Here is a 22,347-nt window from a genome sequence, read left to right on the forward strand (position 1 = left end):
TCCATCGATAAAATATTAGGACATAGTCCTTATTTAAAAGAGAGCCCACCTCGACCGTTTAGATTTCAAGTATCGCTTTCCCTTCGATATCACGCTTAGCGCACGAATTTTCACCTTTAGATAAGGTATTCCCAATCAGTCACCAACATGGACTTAAAATTTATGCATGTCCCTAACTTTCCCCTTTTCCCCATCAACATATGGAATTCACATCATAGCATACCTCTTTGCATATCACATCACTCCATCACATATATAATTCATGTATGTCATTCATAACTTAATAATATAGTTGTTTTTGTAAAGATAGAAATCTGGCAGCACTGCGCAACCATTTTATAAAAATCTGTATAAATTCACCCGACTTCCGTTGGGGCTAAAACTTTACCACGATACAGTAGACTCATCAAATAACTTCCAGTTTAAATTTCATGTCAAAATACCCCTTTTTGGTCGGTCAAATCAACAACGTAACCTACTGGTCGAGAAAGCATTTTATGGTAGAATTGCACAGTCAACTTTAAAAATTTACCAAAAATTCATATTTTAACCAAATGAGTTGAAATTCACAACGCAATCACACATAATAAAGCAAATTCCCACCGATTAACCCTTGGATTTGAATTCCCTACGCTCTCTACATGCATGAGGGAGTCAAAGAATGTTTAGATGGAGATGAATGAAGAATAGGGTCTGATTTTTACCTTCCTTGAACGAAACAATCGGTAGGAACGAATAAAAGTCTCGATTCTTCAACAATCTCTTGTAAATTCGAAAGGATCTTGAGTAGAGTGGAAGAACAAGTGGGAGAGGAGATGAAAAAGAGAGAATGGCGTGAGGGAGAGGGAGGAGGCGTGTGAGTGTGGCGGCTAGGGTTAGGAGTCTTTTATTTATAGAGTTTAGGGAATAGATTAAACCACCATTAATTCAAAGATTTGGGTAATTAATTTGAGAGGGATTTGGGGAGATTTGATGGGGAGAGTGGCGTGAGTTTTGGGGAGAAATAAGGAGGATTTTCGAAAATCATGGCTATTTAATTAGCCTCTGATTTAATTTGGTGTTTTCACGGAGCAGAATAAAATAATACGGAGCAGAAAAATAAATAAAAATCCTCCCACAAATATAGGAAATAGGCGTGTATTAACCCCCTCAATAACGAATAATTTCAAATCTTTAATAAAATAAGATAAGGCAAGATTTGCTAGGATATTCCAATTGAATCATGGAAAGAAATAATTAAGGGATCAAAATAAATAATGAATAATTTCCTTCTCCCACAAATTAGGAGATTTCGAAATCTCCCTAAGGAAAATAGTAGGGGCCTGATAAGGCTAATTTCATGCATGGGTCTAGGGATTTAATTCGTGATTTTACTGGGGCTAACGCACGTTTTAAGCCAGGTGTGTAAAGGAATTCGCCAGGTCCAAGAAAGAAGACCAAAAAATCACAAGGTCGAGGAACTGGCGATTTAGTGAACGATTATGAAGAGAATTGCTCGACGGAGGAAGCTCTAGAGTTGAAGGGTAGAATAGGGATTTCTACGAAGACTCAAGGGCTATGTCCGCATCTATAAAAGGCAGAAGCATGCAAGCTGGAGGGATCTTCTCGGTGGAGACCTCACCACAGCTTGTTGCCTAGTTCACTTTCCCACACACACACTTGATACTAGTTTGAGGAGATCTCAGTTCACACGTTCGGGTTTCATCTTAGCTTCCGATATGGTGTAACACCGCTCTTGTTAGGAGCGAAGAAACAATTTATTTTCCGCTTTCCGTATTTTACTTACTCTGCCGAGCTTCGTTGTTCGAAGCTCGGTTCTCTGTTTTCACCAAATAGTTTCTGGTTTAAATGCAAGTTTGATTTTCCGTTATGGTGATTGTGTTGATTTCTAGTTTGATTGCTTCGTTTATTGAGATTTTGGTGTTTTAAATTGTCTGAGTTGGATGCGTTTCGCAGCTGTTTTCTGAGTTATTATAGGTTAATGGTCAGATCTGGGAAGTTGGAGTTGGATTGTGGAAGAACTTTGGTTGGATTTGCTGGATTTGTTGGTTGTTGGGTTCGGATGTCTTGGATCCGGAGTGGATCAAGTATTCTGACGTGAATCTGAGTAGTTTCGATCTGATTTTCATGCTTAGTTTACGAGTTTTTCTTTCATTCCGTCTAGTGTACGCAGATCTGATGTGTTTCCGTTTTGTGGCAAGTTTCCGACGACCAAATTTCTATATTCTGTTCGAATCTCGCTTTGTGCTCTGTTTTGTTCATCTGCAAGTTTAATTCGGTTGAGAGGATACATTTCGCTGCGAGCTAGCGTCAGAGTTTGTTATCTGCAGTTTTTTTTCCGTACTTGCCACTTTTGGAATTATGGTCCCCACTTTCAGTTATCTTCTGTTTAGCTAGATTAGGTAGTTGTTTACACTGTCTAGGAAGTGGTTATGTTTCTTGCTGTTGAAGTCTGAATTTACAAGTTTAATATGTCCTAGGTCTAGCATTTACATTTCCTGCCTAGGTCTAGAGTTAGTTTAAAATTCTCAACCCTTTTGCGTGGCAGCAGCCATTTGTTTGTCCAAAGCCTCTGAGCACTACTTTGCGAGTCCATCTCTGTGGGATCGACCCCACTTCCCTATACTAATTCATAGTATTCGGGTTGAGGGATTTATATTATTTTTTGAAAGGGGAGTTGAGAGTGCCAACGACTGAAGCACTGTATGTTCTCTTGAGTTCCTGGACCCTGTGCTCCAGTGGACTTAAGAAGCATGGTGTCTTGACCGAGCGCTTGCATTGATCAAATTCTGTGCATACGTACGAAAGAGCCTCTCTGTTACTTTCATACGCTTTCAAATGGCGCCGTTGCCGGGGATGGATGGCGTACTTTGTGTTAGTGCTTAGAGTAGTTGGTACGAATAATTTTAATTTACTGTTTTTTTTTCGTTTTCTTTGTAGTGCATGAGCAGGAGCTTCTACCGGAGTAACTCGTCTGGTTGGAAACACAGTCAGTCCATTTGGAAGATCAAGGATACAGCCTCCACCGTAACTACCAGATCAGGGTTCACGACGGGAGATCCGTTCCCGACTGAGTTTTTGAGTGACGAATCCTGGGAATCTTCAGGACGAAAGGATCCGGAGTCCCCACCAGAATCAGAAACAGAGTCGGAAACAGGGGAGGAAGAGGAAGTTGAGATGGCGCACGTAGCAGACCCAGATCCAGAAATAGGGTCACTAACGGCTCATCTCGATGGAGAGCCAGCGCATGCAATAGTGATGAACCCACGTCAGAAATCTATTGAGATCAAAACGAATGTGTTAGGCGTCTTGCCAACATTTTCTGGGCGAAGGAGTGAATGCCCGTACGAGTTTTTGAACGAGTTTAGCAAGTTGTGTGGCATTCAAAAGAGGCCTAATGATGCGACAGAGGAGGACTATCGCTTGCGCGCGATTCCTTTCACTCTAAAGGGGGAGGCAAATACATGGTTGTTGAGATTACCCCCTGATTCTATCCGCACCTGGAGGGACTTTAAATTGGAATTCGTAGATTACTTCTTTCCATCCAACAAGACGAACGCTCTGAAGAAGGAGATAGTGGAATGCAAGCAGGATTACGATGAGTCATTGAGCCAATACTGGTCAAGGTTCAAGGGATTGCTGGACGCGTGCCCGAATCATCGGATGATAGAGGCGGAGACATACTCTCTGTTTTATGAAGGGGCAACTCCCGAGTCTAAGGATTTGATGAACTCCTCGAGCGGGGGGAATTTTACAAGGAAGAGAGGAAGCGAGGCAAGAGAGATTTTGGGAAGATTAATCGACGCCAAGAAGGCGTATGACAGCACGAGGAATGCTGTGAGAAGAGGCTCTGCGAATGCATTGAGGGAGCTGGAGGATGACAAAGTTGAAGCAAGGATTGATAGGCTGGAGAAAGCCTTGCTGAATGCTATCGAAAGGACTAATACAGCCGCACTAAAGGAAATGGCTAAGATGTTAGGTCCAGGAGATAATCAACTCCAGCAATATTACGGACCTCAGGAAGGTGGTTACCAGGCCCAGGCGAACGCGATGGGAAGTTGGAATCCTGATGGAAGTTGGAACCAAGGAAGACAAAGAGATGCACCCTGGAGAAATCACCCGAACTTTAGATGGTCTGAAAATGAGCAAAGCCAGCCAGCACCCCAATTGAGTATACAGTCCGCACCGCAGCCCGAGAGGCAGGGTAACTGGAGAAATCATGAGGGGCAAGGAAATTGGAATAACCGTAACCAAGGAGATCACTCGACCTGGGGAGACAAGAATCAGAATTATCAAGGGAACTCTTATGTACCACCACATCAAAGGAATGCCAAAGCACCTTACCCAGGTCAAGGAAGTAATTTCAACAACAATCCAGGAGGTCAAGGGCACATTCGCCCAGGCCAAGGAAGTGGAACAATCCAGAATATAGGGCCAGGTCCCAGTCAGCCAAGCTCTAGACCAAGGAACCTTGATGAGATGGTTCACGACCTCGTCAGTTCCCAGCAGCACATTCAGAACAATTTACAGTCGAACAATGATGTGGTCCACAAGCTTCAGGATGCGCAGCAAGAACAGAAGGCAGCAATGGATATGTTGGCCAAACAGTTGTCTCAAATAGCTACTTCCTTGAGTGATATGCGGGGAAACGAGGGCAAGATTCCTGCATCGGTAAGACCACCTGACAGAGCCAATATTAGCCAGATCACACTAAGATCTGGGAAGGAGTACGAAGGGCCGGTCATGAGGTACAGAGAGGTCACGACCCCCATTAAGGATAAGGGAATAGAGGATACAACCACTGAATCAAGGGACTCGGTTGAGAGCAACCCTGCGGTTAGAGATGAACTTCGGGCAGGAGATTTAGAGAAACAGTTGCCCAGGACAATCGAACCCTTTTTCCTAGATCCAGAGCCGGAATTGGTAGAGAACAGAGGAGTTGATAAATCTTCAGCAGGTGAATGTTCCGGAACCGGGAAACGACCAAAACCTTTCCCGAACCGAGGAGAGGCAAAGAAAAAGAGGGATGAGCCAGTGGATCTTATGGATATTTTCGGGAAACTGGAGATAAATCTACCCTTCTTACAGGCTTTGAAAATGCCAGTTTTCAGCAAATTCATCAAGGAGTTTATAGCTGGGAAGGCTCGACCTAGTGGAAAAATCTTGATAGGCGAGAATGTGTCCGCGGTGACTCAGAAGCGGAGGATGCCCTCGAAGTGCAATGACCCGGGTATGTTCACTTTGCCCATTTCTATCGGCGATGTAAAAATTGAGCATGCTATGTGTGACTTGGGAGCATCCATAAATGTGTTACCCCTGTCCATATACAAGAGGTTAGTGGGAGTAGGTATGGTGGATACGAAGGTTGTGATCCAATTGGCGGACAGGTCATGCATCTGCCCTGAAGGAGTGCTCGAGAACGTAATAGTCAAGGTACACGACTTCCTGTACCCGGCTGACTTCCATGTGATTAAGATGAGCGATAATGAGTCTGAAGAGTCTGGCGGAGTATTATTGGGGAGACCTTTCTTGCGAACCGCTAAGACTATCATTGATGTCTTTGATGGTACTATCTGTCTCGATTACAATGGGGATAAATATACATTCAGCATAGATGAGGCAATGAAGAAGCCACTTGATGTTGAAAATTTGCATTCCGTAGATGTCATTAACCCCTTGGTCCAGGAATACCTCGAGACTGAATTAATGCAGGGACAGATTGAGAACTCAGAGATGAGTCATGCTGTTGATAGGGAAGTGGCCAGTTGGTGCCAAGCAATGAATACGAGCAAGTTGTCGGATGAAGAGCTAGCAGAAGCAATTCTGGAGTTTTGCACCAAGCCCGAGCTAACCAGATCGAGGGAGACACTTTATGGGGCAAGCAAGGAAGATCTTCCTGGATCGACTAAGGGGACGACGACTGGAGCAGCAGAAAAGAACCCCTTGCCTCAGGAAAAAGATGTTCCCAAGAAGGAGTTGAAAACACTTCCGCCAGGCCTAAAGTATGCTTACCTTGAGGCGAATGAGACTTTTCCGGTGATTATCAACAGCAACTTGATCAAGGAACAGGAAGAGGAGCTGCTGAAAGTCATCCGAAGGAACAAGAACGCTATTGGTTGGACACTTTCTGACTTGGTGGGGATTAGCCCTGATCTGTGCATGCATCACATTCGACTAAATGAAGGAGCGAAACCCTGCAGAGACCCTCAACGCAAATTGAATCCCAATATGAGGGAAGAGGTGTTGAAGGAGGTATTGAAGCTGCTATCCCTAGGAATCATTTATTCCATACCAGACAGTGAATGGGTTAGCCCAGTACATATGGTACCCAAAAAGTCGGGAATCCAGGTTGTCAAGAATGACAAGAATGAGTTGGTACCGACCAGGCTAGTCACCGGTTGGAGGATGTGCATTGACTACAGAAAATTGAACGAGGCAACCAAGAAAGACCATTTTCCCCTTCCGTTCATCGACCAGATGCTGGAGAGATTAGCAGGCAAGCAATATTTCTGTTTCTTGGACGGATACAGTGGGTATTTCCAAATTTACGTGGACCCCGAGGACCAGGAGAAGACAACTTTCACGTGTCCGTTCGGAACGTATACATATCGGAGAATGCCGTTTGGCCTTTGCAATGCACCAGACACTTTTCAACGGTGTATGATGAGTATTTTCTCAGACCTGCTGGAAGATTGCATTGAAATCTTTATGGATGACTTCACTGTATACGGGGATTCATTTGATTCATGTCTGGCGAGCTTGGATGTAGTACTGAAAAGATGTCAAGAGAGGCACTTGGTCTTGAATTTCGAGAAATGCCACTTCATGGTCCCTGAAGGAATTGTCCTAGGGCATGTAGTATCGGAAAAGGGCATACAGGTGGACCAAGCAAAAGTGGACGTGATATCAAAACTGCCCCACCCGACAAATCAAAAGGAGGTAAGGGGATTCCTAGGTCACGCAGGGTTCTACAGGAGATTCATAAAGGATTTTGCCAAAATTGCTCAGCCACTCACTCATCTGTTGCACAACGATGTTGAGTTTGTTTTTAATGAGGAGTGCATTAAGGCTTTTCAGCTGCTGAAGGACAGATTAGTATCTGCCCCCATCATCAGAGCACCTGATTGGGGTTTGCCGTTTGAAATCATGTGCGATGCGAGTGACTATGCAGTAGGGGCGGTGCTAGGTCAAAGAGTTGACGGAAAAAGTTACGTGATTTTCTATGCGTCAAAAACGCTAAATCAAGCCCAGAAAAATTACGACACCACGGAGAAGGAAATGTTGGCAGTCGTGTACTCTTTTGAAAAATTCCGACCATATCTGCTCGGGTCAAGGGTGATAGTCTTCACAGATCACGCTGCGATAAAGTACTTACTGGCAAAGAAGGAGTCTAAGCCAAGGTTGATCCGTTGGGTGTTACTGTTACAGGAGTTTAACTGGGAAGTCAGAGACAAGAAGGGAACGGAGAACAAGGTGGCTGATCATTTGAGTCGCATTCACCAAGGTGAGACAGATGAAGCAATACCTGATGCGTTCCCGGAAGAACATCTTTATTATCTTAACGATTCTTCTAGACCTATCGATTTTGAAGAAGTAATGGCAGCGACAGGTCCAGGAGGTGCTGAAAAAGGGAAATGCCAGACGAATGCAGAACCATGGTTCGCTGACCTAGCAAATTACTTGGTCACTAAAGAAGTGCCCAGCTCCGACGAAATTTCCCGGGCCCAGAAGATGAAATTAAAAAGTGAAGCCAAATACTACTTTTGGGACGATCCGTATTTGTGGAAAATGGGAGCTGACCAGGTAATTAGGAGATGCATTCCGGAGTGGGAGCAAAGGGATGTGCTGAATCATTGCCATGCTCTAGCTTGTGGGGGTCACTTTGGACCTAGGAAGACTGCAAGGAAGGTTTTAGACAGTGGTTTCTACTGGCCGACATTACACAAGGATGCATTCGAATTCTGCCAGAATTGCGAAAGGTGTCAGCAGACCGGAGGAATTTCTAGAAGGGACGAAATGCCACAAGTCCCGGTGATTGTTTGTGAGATTTTCGATGTTTGGGGTATGGACTTTATGGGTCCATTTCCATCTTCATATGGGAATACATACATACTTGTGGCGGTGGACTACGTTTCGAAATGGATAGAGGCAAAAGCTACGACCTCCTGCGAAGCTGTAGAAGTAGCCAAATTTCTGCGATCTAACATTTTCAACAGGTACGGAATCCCTAAGGCTGTCATCTCAGACCAAGGAACCCATTTTAAGAACCGTACAATAGAGGCTCTCATGAAAAAATACGGAGTCCACCATAGGTTGTCTACACCTTATCATCCTCAGTCCAACGGCCAGGCAGAAATATCAAATAGGGAGATAAAGGCCATTCTCGAAAAAACGGTGAACCCGTCTAGGAAGGATTGGAGTAAGAGACTGGATGATGCATTATGGGCTTATAGGACAGCTTATAAGACACCTATTGGTATGTCACCATATAGGTTGGTATTCGGAAAAATGTGCCACTTGCCCGTGGGAATCGAACACAGAGCATACTGGGCGGTCAAAGAGATCAACATGAACCCGCAGGCTTGTGAAGAAGAGAGGAAGATGCAGCTCCAGGAACTGGAAGAGTTACGGCTTGAGTCTTATGAATCTGCCATGTGGTATAAGGAAAAAACTAAGCTTTGGCATGATAAAAATCTCCGGGGCAAGGAACTCAGGGTAGGACAGAAAGTCCTTTTGTTTCAATCCAAGCTCAAGTTGATGCCTGGAAAGTTAAAGTCTAAATGGATTGGGCCTTACATCATCGTGGGACTTCGAGCAAACGGAGCAGTTGAAATCCAGGGAAGTGCACCAAATTCCATACCCTTTCTTGTCAATGGACATAGGATAAAGGTCTTTAGGGATAGCTCGGAGTTGTGTGTAGTGGACGAAGTGCCACTACGCGCACTCTTTGATATCACCTAACCAGTCTAGGAAGGAAGTGTTCTTAGAATAACTCCTGGGTCTAGCACTTAAAAGTTTGACCATACCCTGATCCAGGAAATTTTGAGTACACTTAAAAACAAATTTTGTAAATATTTAATTGCTTTCTTTTAAAAAAAAAAAAAAAAAAAAATTTTCAAAAAAATTTTCGAAACACCAGACCCATCGGGAATGATTTTGATGCTGTCATATCCTAGGCCCGGGGAGTTTGGCGTTTCATTCTTTTTAGTTTGATGTTTTCTTTTAGTGTGTTTTGGCAGTAGGGATTTACTTGAGCAAGGAATTGTGGGGTAAAGGAGTTTTGGATTTCACATGGCACTTTATGGGGAGGCGTACGGTCGCTAGCGTCACCACCTGCCACCGCCTGCAAAAGAAAGATGTCCTCTCCCATGCCTACACTATAATCGGTTTTGACATTCTTATCTTCTCTTTACTCATTCTCTCTCCAAATATTCTCTCTCTCAAATCAAAAACCCTAAATTTCGCTCTCTCTCTTTCTAACCCTAACCTGCAAATTTCGCACAAATTTCTTTTCAAAAATTTCTGCAGAATACCATGGATAACAAACAAGAAGCTAGCAGCGCCTCTGGATCCGCCGAGAAGAGTGCGGCGGAGTTTATGAATGAACTATTTCAGAAGTTCGGAGGGGCCGATAAAGCGATGCAGGCGTTCGCGATGTTCGCAATGGGACAAACCATGCCAGCCGGTCCAACAACCACCGTGACACAACCGGAAGCTGTCGAGACACCGCCCACTGCTGTACAAGAAACCGCACCGGAGGCTGCTACCATTATTCCAGAAGAAACCACCTCTGCACAGGACACAGTCCCAGAAACCACCACCAGGCCGGAGGACATTACAGTACCCGCCGTTCCAGAACCTTCCATTGCGGAAATTCGCGAAGTAGAGACAGATCTGGCCGCGGGACTGAATTTATTGGCCGTAAGTGAACCCAGGTTAGTTTCTGCTTCTCAGAGGGAAATCCCCGTTTTAAAGGATGGAGGTGATGATATTTCTGCTGTGGGCTTAGTGGAGAGTGTTGTTGAGGGGGTAAATGTTCTTGTGGCGGTAGTTGAGGACACCGCTATCACTGTTAGTAAGGATGTTGAGGGGGGAACCCCTGTTCTGGAGGCGTCTGTTGAGAAAGATGCCGTTGTTGATGGTGATGATGTTCAAGTGGGCGAAGCCGCCCTAATTTCTGAGAAGGATGTGGAAGGGGAAACCCTAGAAGTAGTTGAGGGCGATGAAGCCCAAATTGCTGAGGAAGATGTTGTTGCGGGAAGGACTCCCGACAAGTCTGTGGGCACTGATGCCCAACTTGAAGGAAATATTAAGGGGTTGGAAACCCCTGTTTATATCGCGGGGGCAACCCCATTATTAGCAGAGGAAGGTGGAGCACTCGATTCTGAGGATGCTCAAGAAACTGTTGATGCAGGACTCAACATGATAGTGGATCTAACTGAGGTCCCTGAGGAGGCCGATTCGCAGCTAAATCTAAGGGGAACAAGGAGACGGACACGTCGAAGTATACTTGATGACATTGACGAATCCGCACAACAAAAGGATAAGGAAACGCTGGACCTAGCGACAGCCGTGTCTGAGCAGGAAGACTCTCCCAGACCGAGTGGTAGGGAGAGTGAAGAGGAAGGGCGCCGCGCGACGGCTAAGAAGAGGAAAGGGAAACAAATTGCTTCCTCCTCGACCAAGAAGGCGAGGGGGAAATCTACTGAATCTCCACTTCCTCCACCCGCCAAGGTACCATACGCCACAGAGCCCGAGAGTCCTGCCAGGTCCAGTGATTCAGAGGAGGAGCAAGAAGAAGATGTTCTGAACTTTGAGCCGACGGAAATTTGGGTTACAAGGGAGCTGCTAGACGATATGAGAAAATTTGACGATCCAAAACGTGTGGCCGTATACAAGGAAAAGAGTGCTGAGGGAAAGGTTGCGAAGTCCGGTAAGATGTACCACCCGGCGGAGCTCAAACATATTAGCTCTAATGATGAGTTCAGGGGGTTTATAGATGCAATCGGTTTTGATTGGTTACTAAAGCACAGCACTTTCGAAGTTCCAGTCGACGCGGCCCGTGAATTATTTTCCACATTCCGGTTCAAATCCACTGCCGACTTGGATACGGAATCCATAACTTTCAGGCTTTTTAATGAAGAACATAGGATGAGTATCCGGGAGTGGACCTTGCGGATGGGCTTGCTAACGAGAACAGAAGATGATGAGGGCCTGTGGAACGACAGAATGGTTGGTCCGCCGAAGTTGACGCCAGGATTTCAGGCACAAGGCGCGTGGGAGTTCTTGACTCACTCAAGAGTGGGTCAATTTAAAACAAGTTTTTCGAAGGCACACCATATAGAGAATCGGGTCCTGCGATTCGCCCAAACTTTTGTCAGCTACAACTTGATGGGCACTGCCAACAACGCCCTGACGACCGCCGACCTATATTTTACGTGGTGCATGGCTACAGGAGTACGAGTTCATCTGGGTTATTGGTTAGCCCAGGCCTGCCATCAAGTCACCTCCAACCCGTCCAGGCATCTGTACACGTGCCATCTTCTCGGGGCCTATTTGCAGCGCAACGTTGTAATCAAAATCAGCAAGGCCTGCCGTGAAGTAAAAATGTGCTCAGCTCCGGAAGTCTTCAATTTCGACTTCTTTTTCAACAAGGGGTAGCTGATCGCCTGAGGGAAGGAGGTGTGTTTTTATGAGGTCGGTAAGTCAGAGGCACAAATTAAGCAGGAACCCGATGGTGTGGAGGTAAAGGATCAAGCCGCTGAGGACGAAGTCAGGCTAATGGTTCAGGGAGTGCAGAAAGAAGTTGAGGAGGTAAGGAAAGGAATCGACGGGGTACGCAAGGAAATGACCGAGATCCGAAGGGAATTCGGAAGAAGCAGGGAAGAGGCCGCAGTCCTGAGGGGACGTATCACCGATTGGGTGGCTTCGTCAACTAAGCAAACCAACAAGATGGCGGAGGGTGTTGCTTTAATGACGACAATGCTGAAATGGCTGCACAAAAAGTTCCCGGATACATCAGAAATTATTCCTGGGTCTAGCGGCAACATTACAACGCCGAGTCCAGGAAGTGTATCCGCGCAGAAGCCATCGCAAGGCCCGAGGCCTCACACCACCCCCTCTTCTGCTAGACCCGTGATCCTGAGAACAGCCATACCCCGACCCACTGATGACAGACCAGAGAAGCCGGAGGTGCCGGCCAGTAAGAAAGCAAAGGTGACCCAGCCGACGGTGCCACCAAAGTTTGGCTCCCGCGGGGGCCAGACACCGAATTGAATTTCCCCTCAAACCCAAGTAACTTTTTCTTTTCTTTTCTTTCAAAGTGCTTTCGTTTTTATTTCTGTTTATACCTGCCAGCATGCTAGGTTCTGTATATACGTGTTGAACCCTTCCACACTTAGCCCAATCTTTGGTCTAAGTGTGAGAAGGGGTTGTATGTCACAACATGTTTCGTGTTGTATGTTGTCCTTTCTCCCACTCAGCCCAATGCTTGGTCTGAGTGTGAGAAGTTTGTGTTTTGTTGTGTTCGTTTCATGTCGCCACTAACTGTCCTGTTTTCCACTTCATTGGGATTGCTTGGGGTCAAGCATGGATGAAGTGGGAGGGGGGGAAACAGTTAGTGTAGTTAGTGTCTTGTACATATTCTGTTAGGCCTAGGAGTTTGCAGTTTTTTTTAGGTTCTGTGTTTGCATAACTAGTATAATAAATAGCAAAAGCCCCTTAGGGAGAGTAATTGAAGAGAAAATACATGCTAATTTGTGAATCCTTTTCTCTTAATAAATCAAAGTCAGTTGGATGAAGTAAGAACGATAGAGGATGCCTTAGATAACCTAGTTGTGCAGCCCTACTATAAAAGTGAGTTATAAGCCAAAACACTTTGAGCTAACATGTATAAAAAGGGGGCCGCCACTGGATGTTTAGGGAGAAGAGTCTGAAGGAGAAAAAATTGGGAATAGGGTTCTGGAGGTATAAGCTGGACGAAGTCCAGGAAAAGGAGGTATAAGCTGGACGAAGTCCAGAGAAAAAAAAAAAATTTAAGGGGCAGGAAGCAGTAGTAACCTGACCCAGGAAATAAAAGTACAAGGAGGATTGTAGGAAGGAGAAACTCTCATAACCCGACGCATCAGTGGTGTAACTTTAACTTAAGAGCGATTCGATCCTAACATCCCTGGTGAGGAATGAGTGATCGAGTGATTCTAACAATTGGGAAGTCAAAAGGCTATCTTGACGAACTGACAACTTGACTAGACAGAAGAAGGGAGGGGGAGGAATCTGAGGCTGTAAACGCTTGGATTGACCTTAAACTTGTGGGGATGGCTGCTAGGAAAATACCAGTTTATGCGCTTATGTGTTTTCTTTTCTTTTGTGATTTTTATGTGTTTCGTGTTGTAGTTGTCTAGGTCTAGGAGCCTGTTTTGTTTGTGGAATAGTACTTGGGGGGACCGTGCATTGAAATTCGCCTTATTTCTTTTTCTTGTCTTTCATACTTGAGGACAAGCATGGTTTAAGTGTGAGCAGTTTGATAAGGCTAATTTCATGCATGGGTCTAGGGATTTAATTCGTGATTTTACTGGGGCTAACGCACGTTTTAAGCCAGGTGTGTAAAGGAATTCGCCAGGTCCAAGAAAGAAGACCAAAAAATCACAAGGTCGAGGAACTGGCGATTTAGTGAACGATTATGAAGAGAATTGCTCGACGGAGGAAGCTCTAGAGTTGAAGGGTAGAATAGGGATTTCTACGAAGACTCAAGGGCTATGTCCGCATCTATAAAAGGCAGAAGCATGCAAGCTGGAGGGATCTTCTCGGTGGAGACCTCACCACAGCTTGTTGCCTAGTTCACTTTCCCACACACACACTTGATACTAGTTTGAGGAGATCTCAGTTCACACGTTCGGGTTTCATCTTAGCTTCCGATATGGTGTAACACTGCTCTTGTTAGGAGCGAAGAAACAATTTATTTTCCGCTTTCCGTATTTTACTTACTCTGCCGAGCTTCGTTGTTCGAAGCTCGGTTCTCTGTTTTCACCAAATAGTTTCTGGTTTAAATGCAAGTTTGATTTTCCGTTATGGTGATTGTGTTGATTTCTAGTTTGATTGCTTCGTTTATTGAGATTTTGGTGTTTTAAATTGTCTGAGTTGGATGCGTTTCGCAGCTGTTTTCTGAGTTATTATAGGTTAATGGTCAGATCTGGGAAGTTGGAGTTGGATTGTGGAAGAACTTTGGTTGGATTTGCTGGATTTGTTGGTTGTTGGGTTCGGATGTCTTGGATCCGGAGTGGATCAAGTATTCTGACGTGAATCTGAGTAGTTTCGATCTGATTTTCATGCTTAGTTTACGAGTTTTTCTTTCATTCCGTCTAGTGTACGCAGATCTGATGTGTTTCCGTTTTGTGGCAAGTTTCCGACGACCAAATTTCTATATTCTGTTCGAATCTCGCTTTGTGCTCTGTTTTGTTCATCTGCAAGTTTAATTCGGTTGAGAGGATACATTTCGCTGCGAACTAGCGTCAGAGTTTGTTATCTGCAGTTTTTTTTCCGTACTTGCCACTTTTGGAATTATGGTCCCCACTTTCAGTTATCTTCTGTTTAGCTAGATTAGGTAAGTTGTTTACACTGTCTAGGAAGTGGTTATGTTTCTTGCTGTTGAAGTCTGAATTTACAAGTTTAATATGTCCTAGGTCTAGCATTTACATTTCCTGCCTAGGTCTAGAGTTAGTTTAAAATTCTCAACCCTTTTGCGTGGCAGCAGCCATTTGTTTGTCCAAAGCCTCTGAGCACTACTTTGCGAGTCCATCTCTGTGGGATCGACCCCACTTCCCTATACTAATTCATAGTATTCGGGTTGAGGGATTTATATTATTTTTTGAAACGGGAGTTGAGAGTGCCCAACGACTGAAGCACTGTATGTTCTCTTGAGTTCCTGGACCCTGTGCTCCAGTGGACTTAAGAAGCATGGTGTCTTGACCGAGCGCTTGCATTGATCAATTTCTGTGCTTACGTACGAAAGAGCCTCTCTGTTACTTTCATACGCTTTCAGGGCCTATTTTTATCAAGAAGGAAATAAGGTAATTAGGCTTTAGGATTTAATTTGGATAATTATCCCAAAGCAAATAATTAAATCCAAGAAATAAAATTCCTCTCCAATAATTGGTAGTGGTCGAAATTTCCACAATAAAAAGAGCAAGGTAATTATTTATGATCATAAGTAAAATCTCACTCTCCTTGGAATATAATTCACCGCAATATATATTATTCCCCATCAATTAATTTAAGCCACGTCATAAAAATCAACGAAATTAACTCGGTCAAATCAAATTAGGTCACCAATTCAAACACGTAGCAATTCATCAATTAATTCGACAATAAAAGAAAGTAAATTTAATCGTCTTAGGGTTTGAAAATTAGGGTTCGAAAAGTGGGGCGTCACATCCTACCACCCTTAAAAGAAATTTCGTCCCGAAATTTGATACTCTCATGGGTAGAGTTCTGGGTATAACTCCATCATCTTGTCCTCTAGCTCCCACGCGGCATCTTCATGCCCCTGGTTTCTCCAATGTACTTTCACGTAAGCAATTGGTTTATTTCTCACATTTTGGACCTTTCGGTCTAATATCGTTTGGGGTCTCTCTTCGTAGCTCAAGTCCGGGTTCAACGCGACTTCCTTGTAGTGAATCACGTGCTTCGGGTCAAACACATATTTCCGCAATTGCGACACATGAAAGACGTTGTGCACGTTCCCAAGGCTTGGGGGTAGCGCCAAACGGTATGCAACAGGGCCCACTCCTTCGAGGATTTCATAAGGCCCAATAAATTGCGGCTTCAACTTTCCCCTGACACCAAAACGCGTTATCCCTTTTGACGGGGATACTTTGAGAAAAACCTTGTCGCCACTTTGAAATTGTAAGTCGGTTCGTCGTACATCCGCGTATGATTTCTGTCTGTCTTGAGCTTCCTTTATCTTCTCGCGAATTTGTCGGACGATTCTAACCATCTCTTCAACTGCATCGGGGCCAAGTACTCTTCTCTCGCCAACTTCGTCCCAGTAGAGCGGGGATCTACACTTCCTCCCGTACAAGGCTTCGTACGACGCCATGTTTATCGTTGCCTGGAAGCTGTTGTTGTAGGCGAATTCGATCAGTGGTAGTGCGGACACCCAACTTCCTTCTCGGTCCAACACCACGGCTCTCAACATATCCTCGAGAGTTTGGATCGTTCTTTCAGATTGCCCGTCTATCTGCAGGTGAAAAGCGGTGCTAAAATTCAAACGAGTTCTTAGCTCACGTTGTAGGCTGATCCAAAATCTTGATGTGAATTTCGGGTCACGGTCAGACGTGATAGTCACTGGGACTCCATGCAGTCGCACTATTTCCTTTATATACACTTGAGCTAGCTTGTTTGATCCATAGGTTATGGGTATCAGTATGAAGTGTGCACTCTTGGTGAGTCGGTCTATAATTACCCATATGGCAGTATTCCCTATTTGCGTTTTTGGCAGTGCTGTCACAAAATCTATGGCAATGTGTTCCCATTTCCACTCGGGGATTTCTAGTGGTTGCAACTTTCCGTACGGTCGTTGATGGAGAGCCTTCACGTGTTGGCAGGCTAAGCAGCGCTCCACGAATGCCGCTATATCCCTCTTCATACCGTTCCACCAAAAGGACTTCTTCAAGTCTTGGTTCATTTTCGTACTTCGCTCATCACTTCGTTTTTGAGCTCCTCGTTGTCCGGCATGCATAGTCTTCCTTTGAAGGTAAGAGCGTTGTCACCTTCTTCACTAAAGTTTCCAGATTCGCCGGTTCGCACCTCTACACGTATTTCCTCTAGTTTCGCATCCATCCGTTGTGCTTCAACAATTCTCGACCTTAGATCAGGTTCAACAACTAAAGTGGCAATTCTCGCTTCCACCGTTTCAGGTGCTCTCACTACTTCCAAACGCATCTTACTAAACTCGCGGACCAGGCTTTCTTCGTTGGTGAGAAAGGTGGCCAGTTGGGAATGACCTTTCCGACTCAAGGCATCTGCCACTACATTTGCCTTGCCAGGGTGGTAGTTGATGCCACAATCGTAGTCTTTCACCAATTCGAGCCATCTTCGTTGTCGCATGTTTAGATCCTTTTGCTCGAAGAAATATTTCAGGCTTTTGTGGTCCGTAAAGATCTCACATCGAACTCCGTAGAGATGATGTCTCTAAATCTTTAAGGCGTGTACCACTGCTGCTAACTCCAAATCGTGGATTGGATAGTTCAACTCGTGCGGCCTCAATTGTCGGGATGCGTAAGCAATCACCTTGTTGTTTTGCATCAACACACATCCAAGTCCCACCTTCGAAGCGTCCGTGTATACCACGTAGTTGACTCCAGGTTCTGTTACAGCTAAGATCGGTGCACTAGTTAGCTTTTCCTTCAAGAGTTGAAAACTTGCCTCGCACTCGGGAGTCCAATTGACTTTCACCCCCTTCTTGAGTTGTTGTGTCATGGGTCTCGCTACCTTGGAGAACCCTTCTATAAACCTTCGATAGTATCCCACCAAACTAGAAAACTCCGAATCTCGTTTGGTGTTGAAGGTGCTTTCCACTGTTGCACCGCCTCAACCTTAGCGGGATCTACTCGAATTCCTTCTGCCGACACGATGTGACCAAGGAAATATACTTCCTTAAGCCAAAACTCACACTTGCTGAATTTGGCGTACAACTTCTCGCTCCTCAAAGTCTCCAAGGTGATTCGCAGATGTTCCTCGTGCTCCTTCTCATTCTTCGAGTAAACTAGTACGTCATCTATGAACACTAAAACGAACTTATCCAGGTACTGATGAAACACTCGATTCATCAAGTCCATGAATACCGCAGGTGCATTCGTCAATCCAAACGGCAACATGACAAATTCATAGTGACCATATCTCGTTCGAAAGGCCGTCTTTGGTATATCTTCTCGTCGGACTCTCAACTGATGATATCCGGACCTTAAGTCCATCTTCGAGAATACACCGGCTCCTTGAAGTTGATTGAATAGGTCATCTATCATTGGCAGTGGATATTTGTTCTTGAGAGTCATCTTGTTCAGCTCCCGATAATCGATACACATTCTCATCGATCCGTCCTTCTTTTTTACAAAAAGCACAGGCGCGCCCCACGGTGAAACACTAGGTCTAATGAAACCCAGGTCCATAAGCTCTTGGAGCTGTATCTTGAGTTCTTCTAACTCTTTAGGCGCCATTCTGCATGGTGCCTTGGACACAGGTGCTGACCCTGGTGCTAGGTCGATTGCGAACTCCAATTGTCGATCTGGCGGTGGTCCAGGCAATGCTTCGGGAAAAACATCTGGAAATTCCCGTACGACGGCTACGTCTTCCATTTTCTATTCTCATGTCCTCGTAGATAGACGAGATAAGCAGGATGTCCTTTCCTCACCATCGTACTAGCTTGAAGCGCGGAGATGATAGAGATTTGCTGGTTCATCGAGATTCCATGGTACACGATGGGTTCCTTTCCCGGGGTTTGTTGAGATATCTGTCTCTCTTTACAACGAATCGTCGCAAAGTTTGAGGTTAACCAATCCATTCCTAAAATTACGTCGATGTCCCCAATTGCCATAACTTGCAGATCATGAGCGACTATCTTAAGGCCTCCAATAACAATTTCTACGTTCAGGCATGTTCGTGAGATTTCTATTGTCCCACCCACTGGTGAAGACACTACCATCTTATGTTCAGATTTACTAACAGGCAAGCTCAAAGTATCCACATACAAATCAGATATGAATGAATGCGATGCGCCCGTATCAAACAACACAACGATAGGAGTGTCGAGGATTTTTCCCATACCTGCCAGGTTTCCGTTTTCTTGATTCCCTTGTTCGATCTTGGGTTGTTTCCGACTCTAGGCATATGCTCTAGCCTGAGAGGGAAGTCTTTGGCGGTAGGGTTGCTGCTGTCGCAGAGGTTGGTCGCGATTTCCCCTTGGTTCTATTTGCGTCGCCCTTGGCTGCATGCGGGGTCCTTGAGTGTTCTGCCTCGACTCCATTGCCACCCTCTTACTAGGACACTCTCTAGAGAAGTGGCCGCTTCCCCCACAGTTAAAACACTTAGCGGTGCTATGGATTCTACACTCTCCAAAGTGATACTTGGAGCACACGTTGCATTGGGGTGGCTTGGGTCGGAAGTCGCCTCTCTCGTTAGATGAGTTTTGACCTCTCCCATACTGCGGTTGGTTCGAGGTGTGCTGATACCTCTTGTTGTCATATGGGATTCTGTTTCCCTCCCACTTCCTCTTCTCTCGGGAGTGGTGTGGTGGAGGTGGTGCCAAAGCGGTGTTATCCTTCACCCTCTCCTGGGCATAGCTGCCTCAATGTCTAGTGCAAGGGCCAAAGCTTCCGCGTAGGGTAGTTTCCCACGACTAGCCAACGACATTCTTATCTCAGGCCTTAGTCCTCCACGGAACTTTTCGGCCAGCTTTTCGTCGGTATCGGCTTGGTCAGGTGCATATCGAGTCATGCTGCTGAGCGCACGATCATACTCGGTCACAGTCATGTGCCCTTGGGTCAGGTTGTAGAATTCAGATGCCTTCGCCTTCCGATAGCTTTTGGGTACATACTTATCGTATATCTCTGTCTTGAAACCCTCCCAAGTCATTCCCGCTGCTTGCTCTCGGGGCATTGTCTTCATCCGTGTGTCCCACCAAAAGTCGGCAGCCTCGGTTAGCTGGTAGGACACACAAGTCATTCGTTCTCTTTCGTTGCACCCCAAGATTGCGAAAATGCGCTCTAATGAGCGTATCCAAGATTCGGCCGTGGCTGGCTCCCCCATTCCATCAAAGACGGGAGGTTTCTGACTTAAGAACAACTTTACGATCTCACGGTCAACCGGAGGTGGAGAAGGTGGTGGTGGAGGGATGGGTTGTGTCACACTTCCTTCTACCGTCTGAGGGGTAGGTTCCGGGTTCTCACATCTTACGTTGCGTCTTGGCGGCATTCTGATTTATCACAAGAATTATTATTATGCATTTATTTGAAATCTCAAGAATAGTTGTGTGGTTTTGGTGGAATGGAATCAAGGGACAATTACATCATAGAATAACAAGGAGCTTTTGCAAGACAAGGCATCGAAATACAACTGCATAAATGATAGTAAGGGAGCAATCATGGAACGGTATAGCAAGAGGCAATTGCATCACAAGGTCGCAAAAGAGTGATTGCTCAACAAGATAGTAAATGATAGGAGACAATTTGTACAATAGAGCGGAAATCATAGGTATTCAAGAGAATGGTAAAAGACAACGATAGTAGGATATGATTGTGCAATAGGACAACAAAAGACAGTTGTATAATGAGATGGTTAGGATGGTTTCAAATTATGGCAAGAAACAATTGTACAATCGAGTAGCAAAGATAGTGTGTCAAAGATAATTGTGCAATTAGGAAAAGGACGATTACAATGTAGTATAGCAAAAGGTAATTGCACAGTTGAATAATAAGAAATGGTATCAAGTTATTGCACAATAGAATAGCAAAAGACAAAAAACGTTGCCTCCAAGAGGTCTTAGTTCCATCATCACGAAAACAAAAGGGTAAAACAACGTGGAAAGAGAAAAACTAGAGTCAAGCAAAAAGGTAAAGTATCAAAAACGTGGGAAATCGAAATAAAAAGTTCTAGAACCATTGTGTCTAATCCTGTCCACCCTCATCCTATTTCTCTTCGGTTTCTCCAACACCTTCCTCATTTGGGTCCTCTTCCTCCTCGGGATCCTCTCCTGACTTTCCTCCTCGGCACCCACGGGTGGAGGGGTCATCCCGAGCATCCCATCAACCTCTCTGTCGATTCTTAGAGGGGCTGAAACACGCATCCCGAGTCTCATTCTCTTAGGAATACGGGAGACAGGTGGCTCCCTGTCGCAGCGATTCCTCCGCATGCGGGCTTGTATCGGCGGATAGATATGTGGAGGTGGAGCACGTGGCGGCCCGTCAAAAGCAGCTGTCATAGCCGGAAGTAACACCTCTATAAGGCCAACCAAATCACCCCGTGCGGTGTATTCGGGCGGGCTATACCATATGAAAGACCGAGATGCATGAGCGGTCCACTCGTCCTAAGGCGGTGGTAATGTGTGGATGAGCTTTTGGATTCCCTCGTGATGGGTGGCTCCCCCACATGCGTAAGTGTTCATCCACTTATCATAAAACCCAGTGACATAGGACATAAGGAAAAGCTTCCCATCCCACTCGTAGTCTCGGTAGCGCTCAACTGGATGGTCCCTATTGCTGGAGTAACGATTTCGCATCGGGGCATAATACTGATGGACCATCTAAAGGGAAAAACAAGGAAAACTCAGCATCAGTCCAAGGATAGAAGGAAGCAATGGGGTTTAAGATTCAAAAAGAGATGCTGAGAACATGATCCCTATGAAGATGGCAATATATATATATATATATATCGAAAGGTTTAAGCATGTGATCGCATCATGTCAAAGTTTTGAATATTCCAAGGTTATTGGTTCGCGCATTTTCGCATTTCGTCGAGTCGTAGTACGCCGACTTCCCCATAGGCTACTTGCCTTGCACTAAGCATTTCGCATCTCTACGTTCATTATTATCGCAAAGTCTTGCATTCATCGCACAATTTACAACTAGGTACAGTAGCATGCTCAAGATTACTATCATAGATATGGTTGTATAATGTAATCGTATAAATCATCATCATATAATTTCATCCAACCCATCGGGTTAACACATACTCGAGTAAATCATACGAGTTCACCTTCATAACAACATTCACCTCGGCATAAGCGCAAATATCAATTTCATATCCATGCCTTTTCATCAATTCATATTTTAAGCAAAATTTTTTTAACATGCTACATAAAATCTCAAATCCCCATAGAAGTACTTTCATGCCAGAGTAATATTCCCATCGATATTTCCAATATTTCACAAGTTCATATAAAAATCCATCAACATACTTGTTACCTCATTCTTCGTGGTTGGGCGGGGACGAGTTGTGGTGTTGAGCTTCCGATGTTTATCATTTAACCAAATTACACATGCATAGATTTTGACTCAAACAAGACTCTTGGGTCCAGAGCGGAAAGAAACTGAGGCTCTGATACCAAACTGTCACGACCGCCCTCTAGGGTTAATAAATGCGGGCGATCGTGATTAAAAGGACTTAAATGACAGACATAGAAGACTAGGGTTTTCAACAAGAGTTTGACCAAGAATTTAAGTTTAATAAATAAAACGACCAAAATTATTTATGTTCAACAAGTAAATGACTAAGGGTTTAACATTTATTGAAAAAGAGTAACGAGTTTGTAAATATCCCAAATAAAACAGTTTTAGAATTTAATAAAATGTTTATGTA

General features: G+C 44.8%; 1 protein-coding gene across 1 annotated transcript; it reads right to left on the reverse strand.

The window, feature by feature from the left end:
- Positions 1-19,314: 19,314 nt before the first annotated feature.
- LOC121757749 lies at positions 19,315-19,965 on the reverse strand. The gene has a single exon (XM_042153246.1). It carries the CDS (start codon positions 19,963-19,965, stop codon positions 19,315-19,317), a length of 651 nt encoding a protein of 216 aa, XP_042009180.1.
- Positions 19,966-22,347: the final 2,382 nt, after the last annotated feature.

This window comes from Salvia splendens, chromosome 12 (assembly GCF_004379255.2).
Source record: "Salvia splendens isolate huo1 chromosome 12, SspV2, whole genome shotgun sequence".
Lineage (NCBI taxonomy): Eukaryota > Viridiplantae > Streptophyta > Magnoliopsida > Lamiales > Lamiaceae > Salvia > Salvia splendens.

Coding starts and splice junctions, on each gene's coding strand:
- LOC121757749 (XM_042153246.1), bottom strand. CDS start 19,965: ATGCCGCCAAGACGCAACGTAAGATGTGAGAACCCGGAACCTACCCCT.